The sequence below is a fragment of the Nilaparvata lugens genome, chromosome 13 (genome assembly GCF_014356525.2).
Source record: "Nilaparvata lugens isolate BPH chromosome 13, ASM1435652v1, whole genome shotgun sequence".
Classification (NCBI taxonomy): Eukaryota; Metazoa; Arthropoda; class Insecta; order Hemiptera; family Delphacidae; genus Nilaparvata; species Nilaparvata lugens.
The window spans coordinates 8,630,842-8,649,733 of record NC_052516.1 but is presented as its reverse complement, the minus strand read 5'-3'; the positions used below and the strand labels follow the sequence as shown (position 1 = coordinate 8,649,733).

Genomic DNA, 18,892 nt, shown 5'->3' with positions numbered 1-18,892 from the left:
TATTTGTAAAAATATTTCTTGTATTTGGCAATAAATTCATTATTCATTCATTCATCATATTACACTTATATTCCCGTATATATTCTCTTATATTATTACTTGTATATTAAACATTCTTTAAACCTCAAGTATGTTTCAGTTAGCAAAGTGTCATAAGATACTGTACTTCACAAAAATTAACGCAGTATATTTTTTGTATTTGTCTTCTCATTAATATATTGGAACATGCGTTTGGGAAAAATTGTTATGTCAAATATTTGAAGAAAAATGTACTGAAAGAAAAAGAACAGATCAAGAAATTAGAAATTCTTCCACTCCCCTCAACTATTAAATAATACAATACTAAAAATTTTAAAATATCGACGAGAAATGAAGAGAAAGGTAACAGATCTTCATGAAGGAAAATATTTACTTTCTGCCAAATACTTTTACGACAAATCTTTAAAAATAGAAAAGAAAGCTATCTTGAGAAAAAGTAGAGCATAAATCTATAATCTTGTTATAATTATAAAGCTTTTTCAATTCCTTAAAACAATAGTGATATGACTCTAATTAATAAAAACAATATAAAATTATGTGAAGTGATTTTATGATATGACTCTGTATGATATGATATGAATTCTGTTCAACATAAACAATTTTTTGAATATTGATTTCCATACTTGACTTGTGAAGAAATAATCAACAAGACATCAACCAACTTTAAAAATATTCTCGAATATTTAAAAAGAATTTGAAAATACTATTAATGATTACACTCTGTATGATAATGATATGAATTCTGTTCAACATAAACAATTTTTGGAATATTGATTTCCAGACTTTATTTGTGAAGAGATAATCAACAAGACTTCAACCAACTTTAAAAATATTCTCGAATATTTAAAAAGACCATTGATGATAACACTCTGTATGTCATGATATGAATTCTGTTCAACATTTCAACATAAACAATTTTTGGATAATTGATTTCCATACTTGACTTGTGAAGAGATTGTCAACAAGACATCAACCAACTTTAAAAATATTCTCGAATATTTAAAAAGAATTTGAAAAGACTATTAATGATTACACTCTGTATGATATGATATGAATTCTGTTCAACATAAACAATTTTTGAAATATTGATTTCCATACTTGACTTGTGAAGAGATAATCAACAAGACATCAACCAACTTTTAATATTCTCGAATATTTAAAAAGAATTTGAAAATACTATTAATGATAAGACTGTATGATAATGATATGAATTCTGTTCAACATAAACAATTTTTGGAATATTGATTTCCATACTTGACTTGTGAAGAGATAATCAACAAGACATCAACCAACTTTAAAAATATTTTCGAATATTTAAAAAGACCATTAATGATATGACTCTGTATGATGATGATATGAATTCCGTTCAACATAAACAATTTTTGGAATATTGATTTCCATACTTGACTTGTGAAGAGATAATCAACAAGACATCAACCATCTTTAAAAATATTCTCGAATATTTGAAACGACTATTGAATATTAACGACTAACGCATATTTGAAACGACTTTCTCGAATTTGAGAAACGATTCATAAAGTTTGAAAGAATTGGGTTAATGAATGACTGTAATTAGAGTGAATTTGCGTAATTTATTGTCAATTACTCACATGTCATCGTGATTATCATTTCCCCCTTCTTCGGCCACGAGCAGTTCATACTCTTCAGCAGCATAGCGGTCCCAATCTGACATCTATAAAAAACAAAATAGAATTGAATAAATGTCAAGAAAGTAAAGCGAAACAATGATTAGAAAACATTTTTTGTATCATATTGACCAATTGAAAAATAGTTATTTGTATATCTAGAGTGAAAAGTACGACTTTTTCTCCCTGTGGGAAAAAGTTTGAAGCCCGAGGCGAAGCCGAGGGCAGCAATTTTCCTTAGGGAGAAAAAGTATTTTTCGCTCGTGATGTACACAACATTTTTCCTCCATCTACATTTTTTTATAGAAACTGCAAATAAAATCATTCTAATAACTTACGTATTGGTGACAATGATTCCTAACAACATAACCTAAATCTAAAACCTAAAAACCGGTCGTCTAATTGGCACTGCCGATTGCGCTATCTATCGGCAAAAGTTGTAACAATTATATCAGCTGAGCAGCTACCAAAAATGGCTGACTCCAGATCACGCGGTTCAGATTTGAATTGCAGATCAAAAATATTTGTTGGCTGGTATTTTGAATAAAATAAAATATTTTAAAAATTGTATAAATTTTTATCGTCTACTAATATTAAGAATATAATAATTATCATACAAACATATATTTCATGAGTTAATCAAATTTCTGGTTGTGGTATTGAATTCAGTTGACTCAATGACAGACACCTCTATTATGCTTTCTCATCTGAGCTTAGACCTTCTAACCTATTAAAATGTAAGTTTCAAAATAGAGATGCTCCCCATGTTATTTAAATGGAGTCACTTTTACTCCCTAGGGAGTTTTTCTGTTTTTTACTTCCGAGAGCGAAAAAGTGACACTTTAGTATTGGGTTTCAGGGAGTAAAGTAAGTACTTTAGACAGTAGGCGGAGGAAAATCTCATTTTTATGTCATCTCTAACCTTATTACAAATCATAGAATTATGTGAGCATCTTGCATAAAAATCGTTTAAGCCTGGTTTTCATTAGAAGAGTTAGTGGTAGAGTTCCTGGGGCAAGTACTAACTATCTTGTGAACTCTCCCAATGGAAAACGTTCATGGTAGAGTACTAGTTTTTTTTTAGAGTAGAGTGGGATAGCACCGTGGGATAGTACTCTACCACTTGCCTTCCCCCACCACCGCTTCTCACTCTACTCTACCACTACTATGCTAATGAAAACAGTCTCGAGCTAGTAGAGTAGAGTCGTGCCGTAGGCCACTAGTAGTTCTGTGAACAGTAGACCTCACGCAGTATTCTCATCCACAAAAACCTGATTGAAACTATAGACCTTGAAGAACAGCAATAGACTGGCTTCTCCACACATCTGTGTAATCACTTGTCAGCTGATTTATGATGAATAATTCTATACTCTGATTTTTACTCTAATATTGGCGTATGAAGGAGGCTCCTTTTTCCTTTATATTATCCTTGAAATGCAAAATTTCCAAAAACCTTGTATATACGTCGACGCGCTATTAAAAAGGAACATACCTGTCAAATTTCATGAAAATCTATTATCGCGTTTCGCCGTGAATGCGCAACATATAAACATTTAGAGAAATGCCAAACCGTCGACTTGAATCTTAGACCTCACTTCGCTCGGTCAATCAAGTTTAAGAAGTATAGTTACTTATTAAAAAGTATTTATTTATTCAAGTGTTAATAAGTGTTTAAGTGTTAATTTATTAAAAAGTATTGACATGTTAAGGTTAGTTCTGTTCACTAGACAATACACTTTACCTACTATTCTCAATTAATTGTAGCGATAACAGTCGACCAAGTAAGTAGAGAAGTGGAGTAGAGTTAGTATGCCAGTTACTCGACCACTAACTCTACTAGTGAAAACCAGGCTTTACTTTAGAAAGTAATTGCGAAAACTAATCTGATGCTGAACAATATTTATTTATTCTTACAATAAGTACATCAATAAAATAATAAGGAGAGGAAAATGAGTTAACGGTGTGTTATTCCTCTTCCAAACTTAGATAAGGTTACAAATAGTCCCAAATAGGTCAAGTCTTATAACTTAGTTCTTCACTTTACAACATTTTTAGTACAACAATATTTTCAAAAAGCAGATTTTACCTGCTCCGTCACTTCAGACTCCTTCAAAGGCAAGACATGTGAAATTCAAACAGACATTAAGCGTTGTAATAAATAAATAAATATTCCTGCATAGTCATGAGTATAAGAAAATTCAACAGCATAGAAAAAAATAATATACGTTAATATACATAACGTATAGTTACCACATATTCAAGAATTACAGCCAATTATATATCTCACCTGTGGATCAAGTGGAAGATGGGACTCTTAATGCCGGTTGCACAAAAGCCGGTTAAATTTTAATCGTGATTAATTTCATGAGAACCAATCAGAGAAGCCTTTTCTCGAAAAAGCATTTTCTGATTGATTCATGTGAAATTAATCACGGCTTTTGTGCAACCGGGCCTTTTGTCTCAATTTCACCCACTTCTTTATAGTGTGGTCCACGTTATAATGGCAGTGTTTGATTAGCAATGGTATTGCTATCTTTGTCTATCATTCAACAAAGCGGATAGTGCTATCTCTTTCTCGCTTTGCTGTGTTGCCAGATCTTTTAACCATGTAGAATTAATAATTAATTAACAAAATATTTCATCTTAATTATGGAAATTCATTGTGAAATTATTGAAAAATATAATTTCTTGCTTCATAAAATATAATTGATTATTTTAAACGAGAATGAACAGTAAATATTACATCAATAAACCTGTATCTACTACCGACTATAGAAGGCATTGACAAGACAGAGGATCGGCACCGTTGTTCTACTATCTTTCTTCACTGCCATTATAACGTGAACCTCACTATAGAAATGATTCATAACTAGTGTGTGATTACATAACCTTATCTTTTGGACAACATTAACATTTTATCAAAATTTTTGGAGAGAAATAGTACAGGCTTAGCCTAGTTTTTCCTCCAATGTCATAATTGTATTATGATTTTAGTATTTTATACAATAAAAATAAATTAAAATGATTTAAAGAGTGGAAAAAGAGGTATTTATCTATCTATCACGTTAGTGAAAGATAAACAAGTTATCATATTTTTACAGTTAATTAATCACAAAACGTTTTTCAACTATGCCTATTTTAGTCAGTTAATTACCTCAGTATCTATCTATCACGTTAGTGGAACAAGTTATCATACTTTTACAGTTAATTAATCACAAAACGTTTTTCAACTATGCCTATTTTAGTCAGTTAATTACCTCAGTATCTATCTATCACGTTAGTGGAACAAGTTATCATACTTTTACAGTTAATTAATCACAAAACGTTTTTCAACTATGCCTATTTTAGTCAGTTAATTACCTCAGTATCTATCTATCACGTTAGTGGAACAAGTTATCATACTTTTACAGTTAATTAATCACAAAACGTTTTTCAACTATGCCTATTTTAGTCAGTTAATTACCTCAGTATCTATCTATCACGTTAGTGGAACAAGTTATCATACTTTTACAGTTGATTAATCACAAAACGTTTTTCAACTATGCCTATTTTAGTCAGTTAATTACCTCAGTATCTATCTATCACGTTAGTGGAACAAGTTATCATACTTTTACAGTTAATTAATCACAAAACGTTTTTCAACTATGCCTATTTTAGTCAGTTAATTACCTCAGTATCGTGATCCCGTTGCGAGGCAAACGGATCCCGTTGCTCGTGATCAAGGTATTTCTCCAGATTGAAGAACGTATCAAAGAAGATGGGCGTCATTTTGCATCGTTTCAGGTCTGCCAACGAAATTTTACCCGGCACCTGTGAAATAATTACAAATTAATATAATTAACACTTGAAGAATAAATAATAATAGTTTTCTGACTAAAGATGAGGAATTCAAATGAAGTAGAAAAATCTGGTGTGGCGCACTCACACAACTTTCCTTGCCGTTATGAAAATTGATCACCTGACGCTAGTGTTCCCGCGCATATCAAATCTACTATTCTAAGATCTGAGACAGCTGGTGACAGGGCAATAACGCTGGAGACACACATGAGGTCTGCTATCTCTTCACAGTGAATGATTTAATAGAATCAACAATAATTTGCAATTGAATAATCACATTTTCTCGAATTAAAAGCTTATTTTTAATTTTAGGTGAAAATGTTACTGAACATTAATTGTAGAGATTTTCATACTCAATCTACTCCACTTGATTTTTTTTGTTTCAATTGTATCTGAAGCCTGATAATTTGTTATCTATCTGCATTGATGGGGCGGAGCTCCTGAAATTTTTACAGATATGGGACTTGTGGCAGTTGATAGAGCTTATCGATGACTATTTTAGGTATGAATTTGATCAAAATCGTTGGAGCCGTTTCCGAGAAAATCACGAAAAACCCTGTTTTTAACAACGTTTTCGCCATTTTAGCCGCCATCTTGAATTGCATTTGATCGAAATTGTTCGTGTCGGATACTTATAGTGTAAGGACCGTAAGTTCCAAATTTCAATCATTCCGTTGATTGGGAGACGAGATATCGTGTACACAGACGCACATACACTCACACACACACACACACACACACACACACACACACACACATACAGACCAATACCCAAAAACCACTTTTATAGACTTAGGGGACCTTGAAACGTATTTAAATTTAGAAATTGGGGTACCTTAATTTTTTTCGGAAAGCAATACTTTCCTTACCTATGGTAATAGGGCAAGGAAAGTAAAAATAAAATGATCAACTAGAAGAAGAATAAATTGAGAACATTGAAACTTATCAACTGATAAACATAACCTATTTTTAGACAATTTCTATCCAAATTTGGGAAAGAAGCAGTTTTGGGCTTTAAGTCTGTTGTTCCTTTCCCAATCATTCATAGTTGAGAATTATATTAATTAAAATTCTTAGTGACTGTTAATTGTAAGTGAAAAAGTACTAAATTTCAGAAAAGTGGAATCATAACCTCATTTTGGACTCTGAAATATTATCTTAATTTGGGAGAGAAATAGTACAAGGAATATCCTTAGTTTCTCTCTCTTCCATTCAGTGCTTTCTTGTGAAAATTAGAATAACTAGTAGTTCTGTGAACAGTAGACCTCACGCAGTATTCTCATCCACAAGTACCTGATTGAAACTACAGTAACTATATTACCCACAGTATGGCCATTGGAATTTTTTCCCACCGCCGCCATGAAGATTCCAAATATTTGAATTTTACAATGGAGCTTATATGGGATTATAAGTAAAATCGCTTGCTTTTACTTATTAAAGTATATTTTTGTGATTATTCGATATAATTTCTTTCATGTTTTTTCTATATTCCCAATATAGTTTTGGAACTTGAAATAGTAAATCGTAGATAATAGCGAGTAAAAATGAAAGGTAGGTAACGTAACCTGGAAGCTGAATTTCCAAAAAAATACCATGAAACTTTTGAAATGTGTCATGATATTGTAATGAATTTTGTTCCATTGACAAATAATGAAGTTCTCATATCCATTTCTAGAAGCATGATGGAATTCTCATCACAATAGATTCCATAACATTTAAATAGTTTGTTCTATTCTGCCAATAAGTCTGACGAAAATATTGTAAAGAACAACATTGAATATAAACTGTGGGAGAGCCAATAATTGTTCTAGCCATAGAACTACTTGATGAATTTAATAAACATGTAAGAAATTGAAAAATAACACACATAACCATTATTGTTTATATTTAGTAATATTTCTAATCTTATCCACTGCTCGTGGTAATGCATCTCGAAAATCATATCAATAGCTATTGTACCAACATGCTATGGGTAGGGTACTCAGTACTGAAGAAAATCAATCAGAGAAGTCAAGACGTCTTTAATCAGCACTTAATCATGGTTAAATATTTCATAAAATGTTATATTCAATTGAGCCACAAAAATATTTTGTAATTGGATTAATTTGAAGTTCGATCCAATAAATGGGATGAGGAAATACACAGAATTGAAATTTATTTTTCTACATATTTATATAGATCACTGGTTCCCAATAAGTTGTCCGCGAAAGCTCTAGAAGTGGTCCGCGAGGAGTCCGAGGGAAGGAAAATTGATGTTTTAAGCGTTATTAGTGTTTTTTAAAGTTATATTTCTTGTCTATATTAAAGTATAATCAATTTCTCTTCGAAAATGATATATCAAACTCATCTTAAGTTCATAATATGTTTCCAAATAAGTGATAAGTTACAAATGTCTAATGCTATAAGATAGGACTTGAAAGTTTGTTTGGAATCTTAATGGCGGATTTGTACCATGTGACCGAGCTAACCAATCAGAAGCGTGACAGTCAATGGCCATACTGTGGGTAATATAATTATTTACTGTAATTCAGCCGGGCTGTGTGAGAATAGTCAAATTAGAACACGTGGGAATTATATTTTCACTGTTCACTGTTGTGTGCGAAACTAACTGGACCGGCAGTATTTTACTGCTTTACGACCTGTACGGTACCATGGGATATCCTCTTATTTATTCATTCATTGATACATACAATATCTACAGATTAAAATTACTGAGATATTGCAATAATTATACAAATGCTAATGAATTGATTATTATTATCATCAAACGAAAATCCAAATTAAATGCTGTAATTCTCCCCGATTACAGCATTTAATCTGGATTTTCGTTTGATAATAATAACTTTTTGTGTAGTTGAGAAGTTGATATTGTGGTAATTATTCATATTGAATGAAAAAAGACTAAGAAATTGTCAAAAACCACAGATTTATTGATACTTAGAAAGACCGGTTTCGGTTATTACACCATTGTCAATCTCTGATAAACTCAATTTTTTAGTCTTTTTCATTCAATATGATAATAATAACATACAATATAATTCTCAACTATGAATGATTGGGAAAGGAACAACAGACTTAAAGCCCAAAACTGTTCCTTTCCCAAATTTAGATAGAAATTGTCCAAAAATAGGTTATGTTCACACTTCATAATTGTTGTCCAATTTTGAGTCTAAAATATTTATAAACTAGGAGATTAGAATTTAGAAAAGTTGAAAACCAAATTAAATAAGAATACTTCACTAAATCATCACTGATAACTGAAAAATACTGTATTAATAATTGAAAATTTTCAAACTTGAAAAAATGAATCCACATTTTTAAACTTTTTACAACCTATTCCATGGGATACGAACTTTATAGGCTGTACCAGTATGCAGATATAGCCACTGTGATGCGAGTTCGCAGGCTGAGGTGGGCAGGACACCTGGTACGAGCTGACGATGCCTACCCCCCAAAGATGACAATGGAAGGGAAAATATATGGCCGGCGAAGGAAAGGGCGACCCAGAACAAGATGGATAGACGTAGTGGATAAGGATGCAGCAGTAATTGGGGTGCGAAGATGGAAAAGTGCAGCGGTGGACAGAGATGCTTGGAGGCGGAAATTGAGGGAGGCTGTGACCCGCGCTGGGTTGTAATGCCAAATAAGAAGAAGATTCCATGGGATATTATCTTATGCTATATTTTTCTATGCTATTTCTTATGCTATTTTCTATGCTCTTTCTGTCTTATGATATCTTTTCTCTACGATAATATCATACCTGAGGCCTGATCATGTCCAACATCTGACAGAGACAGTCTTCGAAAGGGAGACACTCAATGCCAATGGCCTCCATGCGCTGCAACTGTTCATCATAGAAATACTCCAGCTCATACATAGACAGGTAGCCGTCTCCATCCAGATCCATACACCTGAAAACACACACAAATAAGATCAATTAAATTTCACCACGCTTAAACGCTGATCAATGATGACGTATTCGCATTTTTGTCCGTTCCTACGGCTAAAAGGACAGTAGAGCCATGTGTGGAATACATACATAATATCATAGACTAACAAAATAAGCAGACTAACTAAACCTTTGTGGTTAGATCTGTGATAATATCTTCATAAACTGAATCATTATTAGCTGAATTATTATACTGTATAATATTTATAATATAATATTATAACCTAAACAGTGTTAGTTAATGACATTGGGTAATACGGCGAGGCAGAACATCCAAAAGGATCTCTCTTCCAATAAAAGCCATAATATGAATAAATAAAATAATACTGACCTAAACCAGTACTCAATAGCACGCGGATGCATCTTATCCTCCTCAGCTAGAAGGAACCACACAAACTCTGTGTAGCTCATCTTGGCCTCTCCTCCTCCTCCTCCTCCCTGTTTACCCCCGTTCAGGGCATGCCCCCTGGCCCCTCCTCCTCCTCTGGTCACTGTGCCACTGAAGATACGACCGATTAGGCGGGTTGATAGCGCTGTCAGACAAATCAAATCAAACAGTTAAATATAGTGTGAGAAAAACACTGCAATCAAGTTATATTCATGTAATCTATATTAAACTTTAAAAAAAGTTGGATTGAAAAGTGAAAGAGAATGCAAAAGCATGACAGCATAGGACAACAATTCTATAGAAATTAGACTCAGTTTGAAAATATAACCATAGAGAAACAATAGCGTAAGAAGATATCCCATGGTATTGGGCGTTTATGTCGCAACTTTTACTGTTATCTGTTATTCAAGATATGTTTTTAAGATAAGCTGTTTATGATTATAGCTGTTTAAGATTATGTTTTAATTAAGATTAACTGTTATTTATTAAGCCGATAGTCCACGTAGTTCTTTCCCGTGAAGCTGTGTGACGCTGGTAGTCTCTCATATTGTACCGTTCATACACTCTCACCCCAACAAAACGGTAAAAATCGACAATAATCGGCTTGAGTTATCAGTAAAAGTTGCGACATGAACGCCCTATACCATGGGATATCTACTTACGCTATTGTTTCTCTATAACCTTTTCCTTTGGGAATTTTACTATTTATAAAATTTGGGATTAGAGCAGTTTTGGTTAGATCCGTTGCTCTCATTCAGTCATAACTATATTATGATCTATGATTGTATTGGTGAATGAATGTATATTTTGGACTAAAATTTTATAAAAATTGTACACGTGGAATTCTAACCTTACCTTGGACTCTGTCACCTATAAATTTGGAAGAAAAATAGCACAAGGACTAACTTATTATTTTATCTACCAATGTTATTACATAGTGTCATTTGCATTGTAAATAAATAAAATGAATTCTACATTTCTGATAGCAGTGTGCAAATTTATTAGAGAAATTTTGTTTCAATACAATTCCGAAACTTCAAGGCTTTGATTTTTATACTTGAAATAACTTTTAAGGATTATGCACAATAAATAATGGATTGAATTATCATTTATTTTTCAATAGAAATTCTACAAGATACGTTTGATTTTGTAGATGAAAGGAGTAATACAATCGATTTGGTAATCGAGAAATTGGAGCTCTAAAACCTTCAGGTAAACTTCAACTGAAGGCTCAACTCACACTTATGCGACTCAAGTCGAGAAGAGTCTGCGACTCTAGTCTCTTCTCGACGCAGCATGTGTTTTCAAATGGCGACACTCAGACCAGTCGACTCTAGTCTCCGCGACCTCAAGACTGTGAGACTGATTCGAGCGTCGACTCGACATGTTGGTCGAGCTTCGACTTGAGTTGCATAGTACCGTGCATTTTTAATGAAAGTGAGGTTATGTTTTATGGAAGTGATGTTTTATCATTTTATATAAGACAATAATAAGAATTAGATAATAAATAATAATTATTATAAAATTTGTTACATTAGAAGTGACGAATTTGATATCATATTTTTAATAATGTAAGGTTAGGAATGGAGTAGCATGGAACTGAAGTAGTGACAATGAGCGAAAAAGTCTTGAGGTCGAGAGACTGGAGTATCCTCGAGTGGAGTCGTACGATTTGAGTCGAGGTAGTGTGAGTTGAGCCAAAAGAAAATGAACAAGTCTTCAAAATTGGAACCTTCAACAGAATTAATTTGGTGGAAGATTGAGTGATCATGAATTTATCAAAGAAAAAAGCTTTGAACAGCATCACCTCAATTAGAAACATCATGAAACAAGATTATGCAGTTTTATTAGTTAGGCTTTCTCCCATCAACAAATAATCTAAAGCTTAGGCAAGTTGCACTATTTTGTAGAAATGTTAACGCAAAAGGCAGTAACACATAGCCTGCATCTCAAAATAATAGATTGGCACTTTTACAAGATTTAGCAAAGCAAAAGTGACTAATCAACAACAATAACAAATAATAAACACTAAACTTAAGGTGCGTACAGATATACGCGCCGCGAACATGAGCAATTCACTTTTTATCAGCTGATGCCAAGCTTTTTATATCTATATCTTACCGTTTCTGTAAAAATACAGATATAGTCAGCTGATTAAAAGTGAATTGCTCACGTTCGCGGCGCGTATATATGTATACACCTTAATATACAACATCAATTATTAATTTCCTACTTTTTTCAAAAACCCAAAAACTTTAATAATATGTTAGTTGCATTTAGAAGTGTTTGTATTTTCAGGAGTTATAGTGATAATACTATTTATGAATATGAACAGACAATACTGCACGATATATTACAATTTGACTACTTTATTATGAATATAATTTTATGAAAGGAACATGCTAGAAAAATTATAGAGCAGAATGATATCAATATAGTTTCCAACACCAAAACCTCTGTATAATGATTTAGGTTATTTTACCATAAAATGCATTACCATACAATTTTAATGTTTTAAAGCAAAGTTTCTGAACAATAAGTCTGTAAATTTAGGCAACATTTTACTGTACGAATTTCATTACATTTGTTGTTATATTTCACATTCATAGTATTGAATTCCATAGACATATTATTGTTCTATCAATTTTGTTACAACTACATTATAGACCAGTAAGCAAAAATTTTACAGCTTGAATTCTAATATAGAATTGAGGTTACAAACAGAAAAACGTGCAAATATCTACAACGAACATAGAGTACAAAAATTACAAACTCTTCTTGTAATCTGTACTCAATACTCTGTATTGTAGGTGTACTTTGAGACTAACATTTCAATTTAGAAATCATACGAATATTCCTCAACAGGGAAATAATTTACAAATGATCGCACACAAGTAATATATACATGAAGAGATGGAGAACCCTCATTACACCTTACAAATACAGGCACACATGAAAAACACGTAAATTTTATACATATAATGCAAAAATCAGCCATATATCTACTGCCACATCAGCCAAACCTTATACAGCCCCAAAATTATTTTTCTTTCAAATAATCAAAATTAAAAAACCTATTCACATCAGCCAAACCATGTCCAGCCCCACAAAATCCACATTCAAAACTTTCCAAATACAGCCAGCCAGCCGCTCTAACCCTAAACCTCTGAACTTTCGACCAAAAATGTTTGGTTTTTCAATTCTTTGAGAAATACCTACACGTTAAAACACGATTTGGTGTGGGATGAGTGACGCGGCGTAAAAAGGCTTTGAACTCTGTCAAAAACACAACAAAACACACACAAAACAAAGTGAAAATCACAAAACGAAAGTGAACAAACAAAATAAAAGTGGACATAACAAACGTAATAAAGACCAAAAAAGAAGGTAAAAGTAGAACACAAAACAGAAGAGAAAAATACAAAACACAACTGAAAAGCATGCGAAACGAGTGCACAAACGTTTAAATATCAAGCATGAAATTATGTAAAATGCGCGGAAAGTGTTTGGGAAGGGACTTATCAAGCTTGATGAGGGAAAATGAGAAGAAACGTTCAAAAATTGAAGCAGTAAGTGTATTTACTTGAAACAAATGACTAATTTCAAGGGATAACAATATTGAGATATTGAAAATCTCAATTAAATGTCATAATTCCAAACTTCCATTAACTTCTCATCAGTGATTGGACTATCGTCAATTTAATGGAACTATAAATAAGTTCATAGAGTGGTTAATAGTATAGAAAAAATCACAAAACCTAGTACGTTTTGAACTACAGTATTTTCGACGATACTACAGTCTAATTTTTGAATATTAGTTATTAAAAACTAGTACTCACATGTAAAGCGCTTTCGGATTTTTTAAAATCCATTTTCAACACTCTCTTTAAAAAATCCAAAAGCGCTCCACATGTGAGTACTAGTTTCTAATAACTAATATTCAAAAATTAGACTGCAGTGTCCTCAAAAATAGTTCAAAAGGATTAACTTGCAGTTCGTCATGGATAGTGAAATAGATAAGTACAAAACCTAGATTTGAACTTTTGTATATAAGTTATAAAGGGAGATTAAAATGGGATGGGGATAAACGACAAAAAAATTCTTTCCAAAATGTTATTGCACATGATTGAAGAAATACTTTTTTTGTATAATACTATTCAACTGAATAAAGTAAATACTGTATATCAGACAGAAGTTGGTTGTTATTTATTGAAGTTTTTCGGTTTATCGTTTGATAGTTTGACACCTTGTGAGACCGGACTTCCCGGTCTCAAATTAATATTATAAGAACTTCAAGAATAGAACAATATTCATTTTGTTTTTTAATTAAATCAATAATTAATGGGAATACTTGATGCAAGTTAAAGTTTAGGGAAGAGAAATAACTTTATACCAACATGCTTCGATTGGAAATTTATTGCATAATGCAGTATTACAGTAGTACATTTTATATCCTACTATAGTGAGGTCCACGTTATAATGGCAGTGTTTGATTAGCAATGGTATTGCTATCCTTGTCTGTCTATCATTCGAAAAAGCAGATAGCGCTACCTCTTTATCGCTTTGCTCTGTTGCCAGATCGTCTTTTAACAATGAAGAATTAATTAATCAACAAAATATTTCATCTTGATTATCAAATTTTGGAAAATGATGTCTTGCTTAATAAAATATAATTGATTATTTTAAACAAAAATGAACCATTAATAATACATCAATAAACCTGTATCAGCTACCGTCTATACAAGACAGAGGATCGGCAACGTTGTTCTGCTATCTTTCACCACTGCCATTATAACATGGACCTCACTATTCCACGATACCATAGTAATAATACTCGTATTTATTTATTTATTTCATTTTATGACAAAAATACGTAGTGGAATTGTCATACAAATTGTTATGAAACAATAATACGTATTGAAGTGTAAATACCATGATAATTATTTTTTCCCACCCTACAGATTAGAGAATCCATATCACAATGCTATAATATCACTTTTGAACAATTAAAAACGACTTAATAGCTTTTATTTATATAAATATCTGACTGCTAAGTCGTTATTAATTGTTCAAAAGTGATTATTTAACAAGCAGTTCGTAATGGAATCAAACATTGAAGAGCTATAATATCATTCATAACATTGAAATTTATTTGCAAAATAATGATTTATGATTGGTTTTGAAAGTTTTAGGATGAAATGGAATAGCATGAAGTGAGCACTAATTGCAACAATTGTTGTTATTATTATTACTATGAGAATGTAATGAAAAATTCAATTAAAACTATCTTAAAAATTATGAAAAATTGAAAAGAATAAAATGAATAAATGGAAGCAATGACTACAAGTACAGCAATCTAAGAAATAATTTAAGAACTTCCTGAATTCGGGAGAAATTCTTCGAAAAACGTCAACTTACATATTAAACGAAATGAATAAATGAGCTTACCATGATCACTATGCCTGGCCAAATCGTCCTTATCAATGTAGAGATCGTGATCCCGGTCTAGTTCCCAGAATTTGCAGTAGATTACATAGAAGTGTTCGTAGCTGAAGTACTGTGTCACCTAAAACACAAATCACCAGTTATTTTCAAGTAACAGTTACTACTGACATCGTTAATTTCATCAAAAACGTCTTGAAAATAGGCATACGAATGCGAGTATAGCAGTGCATAAGTACAGTCCGGGTCCTGTAGCTTTGCCTATCGGCGGAGGGCCACTAGACTACAATACTACCCAAACAAAAACATCAAACATTTTTGAAAATGTATCTTTCCCTAAGCAAAAATTGCTCCTTTGTATCTTCTCAAAAGCAACGTGTTGCATCCGAAAAGATGTTTGTTTGCAGTGTATTTTTATTTTTCAATGTTTATTATTTGTAAAGACTAACTTGCTCTCATTCTCTAGTCATTTTGATGTTCATTCGCACAACACAAGAATTAGGTTGAACCTTAGAAACGAATATTGTCGGTACAAATCTAGTCATATTAATTTTAGGGCGTGTGCATTTAGGTTTTATAATCAGTTACCGTTACATATAAGAGGCTTACTAGTGAGTGAATATAAACTTAAAATTAAGAATTTTCTAATAAGATCACTGTTTTTATAACAAGAATGAATATTTTGCCTGCAATATGGAGAATTTTTAAGACGTTGATGTGATGATTTCTTGTTGTTTCCATGTTGTATGATTATATATGTAATGATTTATGTAATTTTCTCATGACGTGGCCTATACAAATTGTAATTTGTCTTTGGCAATAGATGATTATTGATTTGATACACCAGGAACTTCTTGGAGTTAGTTCCTTTTAGCACAACACAGCCTATCAGCTGACATTCGTTCAACATGCTCTTTCCATCGCTGGTGATACGTTACAACTCTCTCAATCATTGGTAGAGTTAGTGGGGAGGATATTTTTAATATTCTTTCCGAAGAATGGACATTGATATGTCCATAGCTCCGCCAATTTATGTAGATGCATAACAATATAATTATTATCTATAGTTATTATATTACAAATTGCTTTTTCATATCATATACAGTTCAATAATTATTTTCTTAGTCTATATCATGTAAATTCATCTATAATTTTGCTGTATTGTAAGCTATTGTATACAAGTATATAAGACAGTATATATTGTAATCTACATAAATAAAGTACTCAATCAATCAATCAATCAATCAATCAATCAATCAATCATGAGGAACCTCTGTGTGTAGGGGGCTTCCTCCATCTAGGGTCTCTGAAGCCTGATGTTTTCGACAAGCCGTGAATATTACCCCGCGAACCATACCTTGCCTATATGCCGTTTCAAAGTTACGGAGGCAAAACTACGGGACGCGTACTGTACTAGATAGTAATAGCACAGAAGGAGCCTAGTAGAGTAGTTCTTTACTTAGTGGTAATAGTTAGCACCAACACCATTAATTAAAAAAAAATACTTCTACCGAGAATATGGAGATGGAGATAGCAGGAACCTTAAAGAGAAATAATTACGATAGCACGTCCAGAAAGTAAGTTCCGTTTCAATTTATATCCGCTGCAGCGCTGCGATCGCAGTTCCGCGGTAGACGTGGTAGATGCTTATTGCCAAAGACCTTTAAGATGCATAGACTCACATGCAACGCTAGTGTCGTACTTGGAATTGAAAACCGCCATTGAGGGGGCAACCCATAAGATTATTACATACCAATGCCACCAATGCCTTTGTGATCTATAGTATTACAAATAAATAATATATAATATCTCGTGCTGAAATACCCCAATGGCGGCCTTCAATTTCAAGTAAGAGCTATCATTGGGAAAGCATAGGCATTGTGGGTCTATATCTCTTCAAGGTCTTTGCTTATTGCGAGACACTTCGGAAATTGAGCCGCGCAATACAGAATAAGCGCCGAGTATTGCTGTCAAAAGGTGTTGTTTTTACGACAACGCACGATCACACACTACAAATGTGACGAAAAACCTCCTACAGGGATTTGGCTGGGACGTGTTTGACCATCCTCCTTACAGCCCTGACCTCGCTCCTAGCGACTTTCATCTGTTCTTACATCTCAAGTTTTTCCTTGGCAGTCAACACTTCAACAATGACGACGAGCTGAAAGAAACTGTTTCCAACTGGTTGAAGACACAGGTGGCAAATTTCTATGAAGAAGGTATACAAAAACCACGCTACGACAAATGTCTGCATAATTTCGGTAGTTATGTGGAAAAGTAGTTTAGGAGTTGTAGAGTTTTGTGCAATAAATAACTTTTTCCTACAGTTACGTTGAAAAGTGGCCATTGCTGCACTGATTACAGAACGCAAAGAATCACTTTTCCGCTCTAGTGCGGGAAAAATTTTTCTGCACTCCAGATTTGCAACATGGCAACGCAAAATACTTAGTAGGTTATATGGAGCAACAGTGCAGCAAAATCAAAATGAAGTTGGTAACAGTGACTGCTGTGGCTGCTATAGTGAGCAGAGGTGCAACCAAGCACAACGCGCTAATTATTATTCATTATATATTATAACCAACGACAACGAGGACTTTAGGATTTTAGGATTAAGGTTTTTATCAATAATAAAATTACACAGAAAAACATTTGATGCATTTCAGGCAATTTTACCCATAATTACCCACTTTTCATATTCAATGGTAACTGTAGGAAAAACTTAATGTGAAATACGTGCGCAAAGTTCCTCTGCTGCACTCAAGAAACCATTTCTTTCGGTAAACGTTTCTTTCGGTGCAGCAAACTGTCACTTTGCGCACTAGTTGCACAAATAACTATTCTGTATCTGTACATAATTTAATTTTGTGCAATAAATAACTTTTCTGTATCTGTACACAATTTAATTTCATCATTGAACGGAACTTACTTTCTGGACCTACGACGTACTATCGGAGGACTGAACTAAATTAACAGTTACCATAACTGCTACAATGAACGATGTAACGTAATTAAAATACCAGTTACTGACCTGATTGATATCTTCTTCACTTTCGAGTAGTTCGATTACCCTGAGCAGGTCGGACCGTCGCAGTTCCGACAGAGAGATCTGACCGCTCCAGGATTGGTTCACACAGTAATAGATACGGGAAATCACCTGCAACAAACACACACATAAAATCAACAAAACACTACAACAAAATATTATATCTCAACTAATGATTCACAGGATGATTCAAAGGTAATCACATTCGACTAGGATGATTTGAAGCCGATGACAGCTATCGTGAGGTCAACGTTACAATAGCAGTGAAGAAAGATAGGAGAACAACGTTGCCGATCATTTGTCTTGTCAATGCCTTCTATAGACGCTAGCTGATACAGGCTTACTGATGTAATATTAACTGTTCATTCTCGTTTAAAATAATCAATTATATTTTATTAAGCAAGAAATTATATCTTTCTTATATTTATATTTTATATTTGACTGAACGTGTCTGATCATGTCTTGTCTTGACTAACTGGAAGGAACCTTGACTAATGTGGAGTCCAGCATGGAGAAAAGATAGCATAAGAAAATATCCCCATAGTATA

The 18,892-nt window shown here is 33.0% G+C and overlaps 1 protein-coding gene across 7 annotated transcripts in view; it reads right to left on the bottom strand.

Annotated features, from left to right (window-relative positions):
- The window catches only part of LOC111055503, a 160,531-nt gene that overhangs the window by 11,879 nt on the left and 129,760 nt on the right, over positions 1 to 18,892 (bottom strand). For 4 of the 7 annotated variants that reach the window (XM_039439730.1, XM_039439726.1, XM_039439725.1 and 1 more), the window contains exons 15-22: positions 18,330 to 18,455; positions 15,308 to 15,425; positions 13,079 to 13,135; positions 9,803 to 10,004; positions 9,283 to 9,433; positions 5,355 to 5,495; positions 3,772 to 3,792; positions 1,650 to 1,732 (exon numbers count right to left, since the gene is read on the bottom strand). In XM_039439730.1, the coding sequence (XP_039295664.1) occupies positions 1,650 to 1,732; positions 3,772 to 3,792; positions 5,355 to 5,495; positions 9,283 to 9,433; positions 9,803 to 10,004; positions 13,079 to 13,135; positions 15,308 to 15,425; positions 18,330 to 18,455 (899 nt within the window). The remainder of the gene's footprint in view (positions 1 to 1,649; positions 1,733 to 3,771; positions 3,793 to 5,354; positions 5,496 to 9,282; positions 9,434 to 9,802; positions 10,005 to 13,078; positions 13,136 to 15,307; positions 15,426 to 18,329; positions 18,456 to 18,892) is intronic. The other 3 variants (XM_039439731.1, XM_039439728.1, XM_039439729.1) reach the window with 2 other exon arrangements.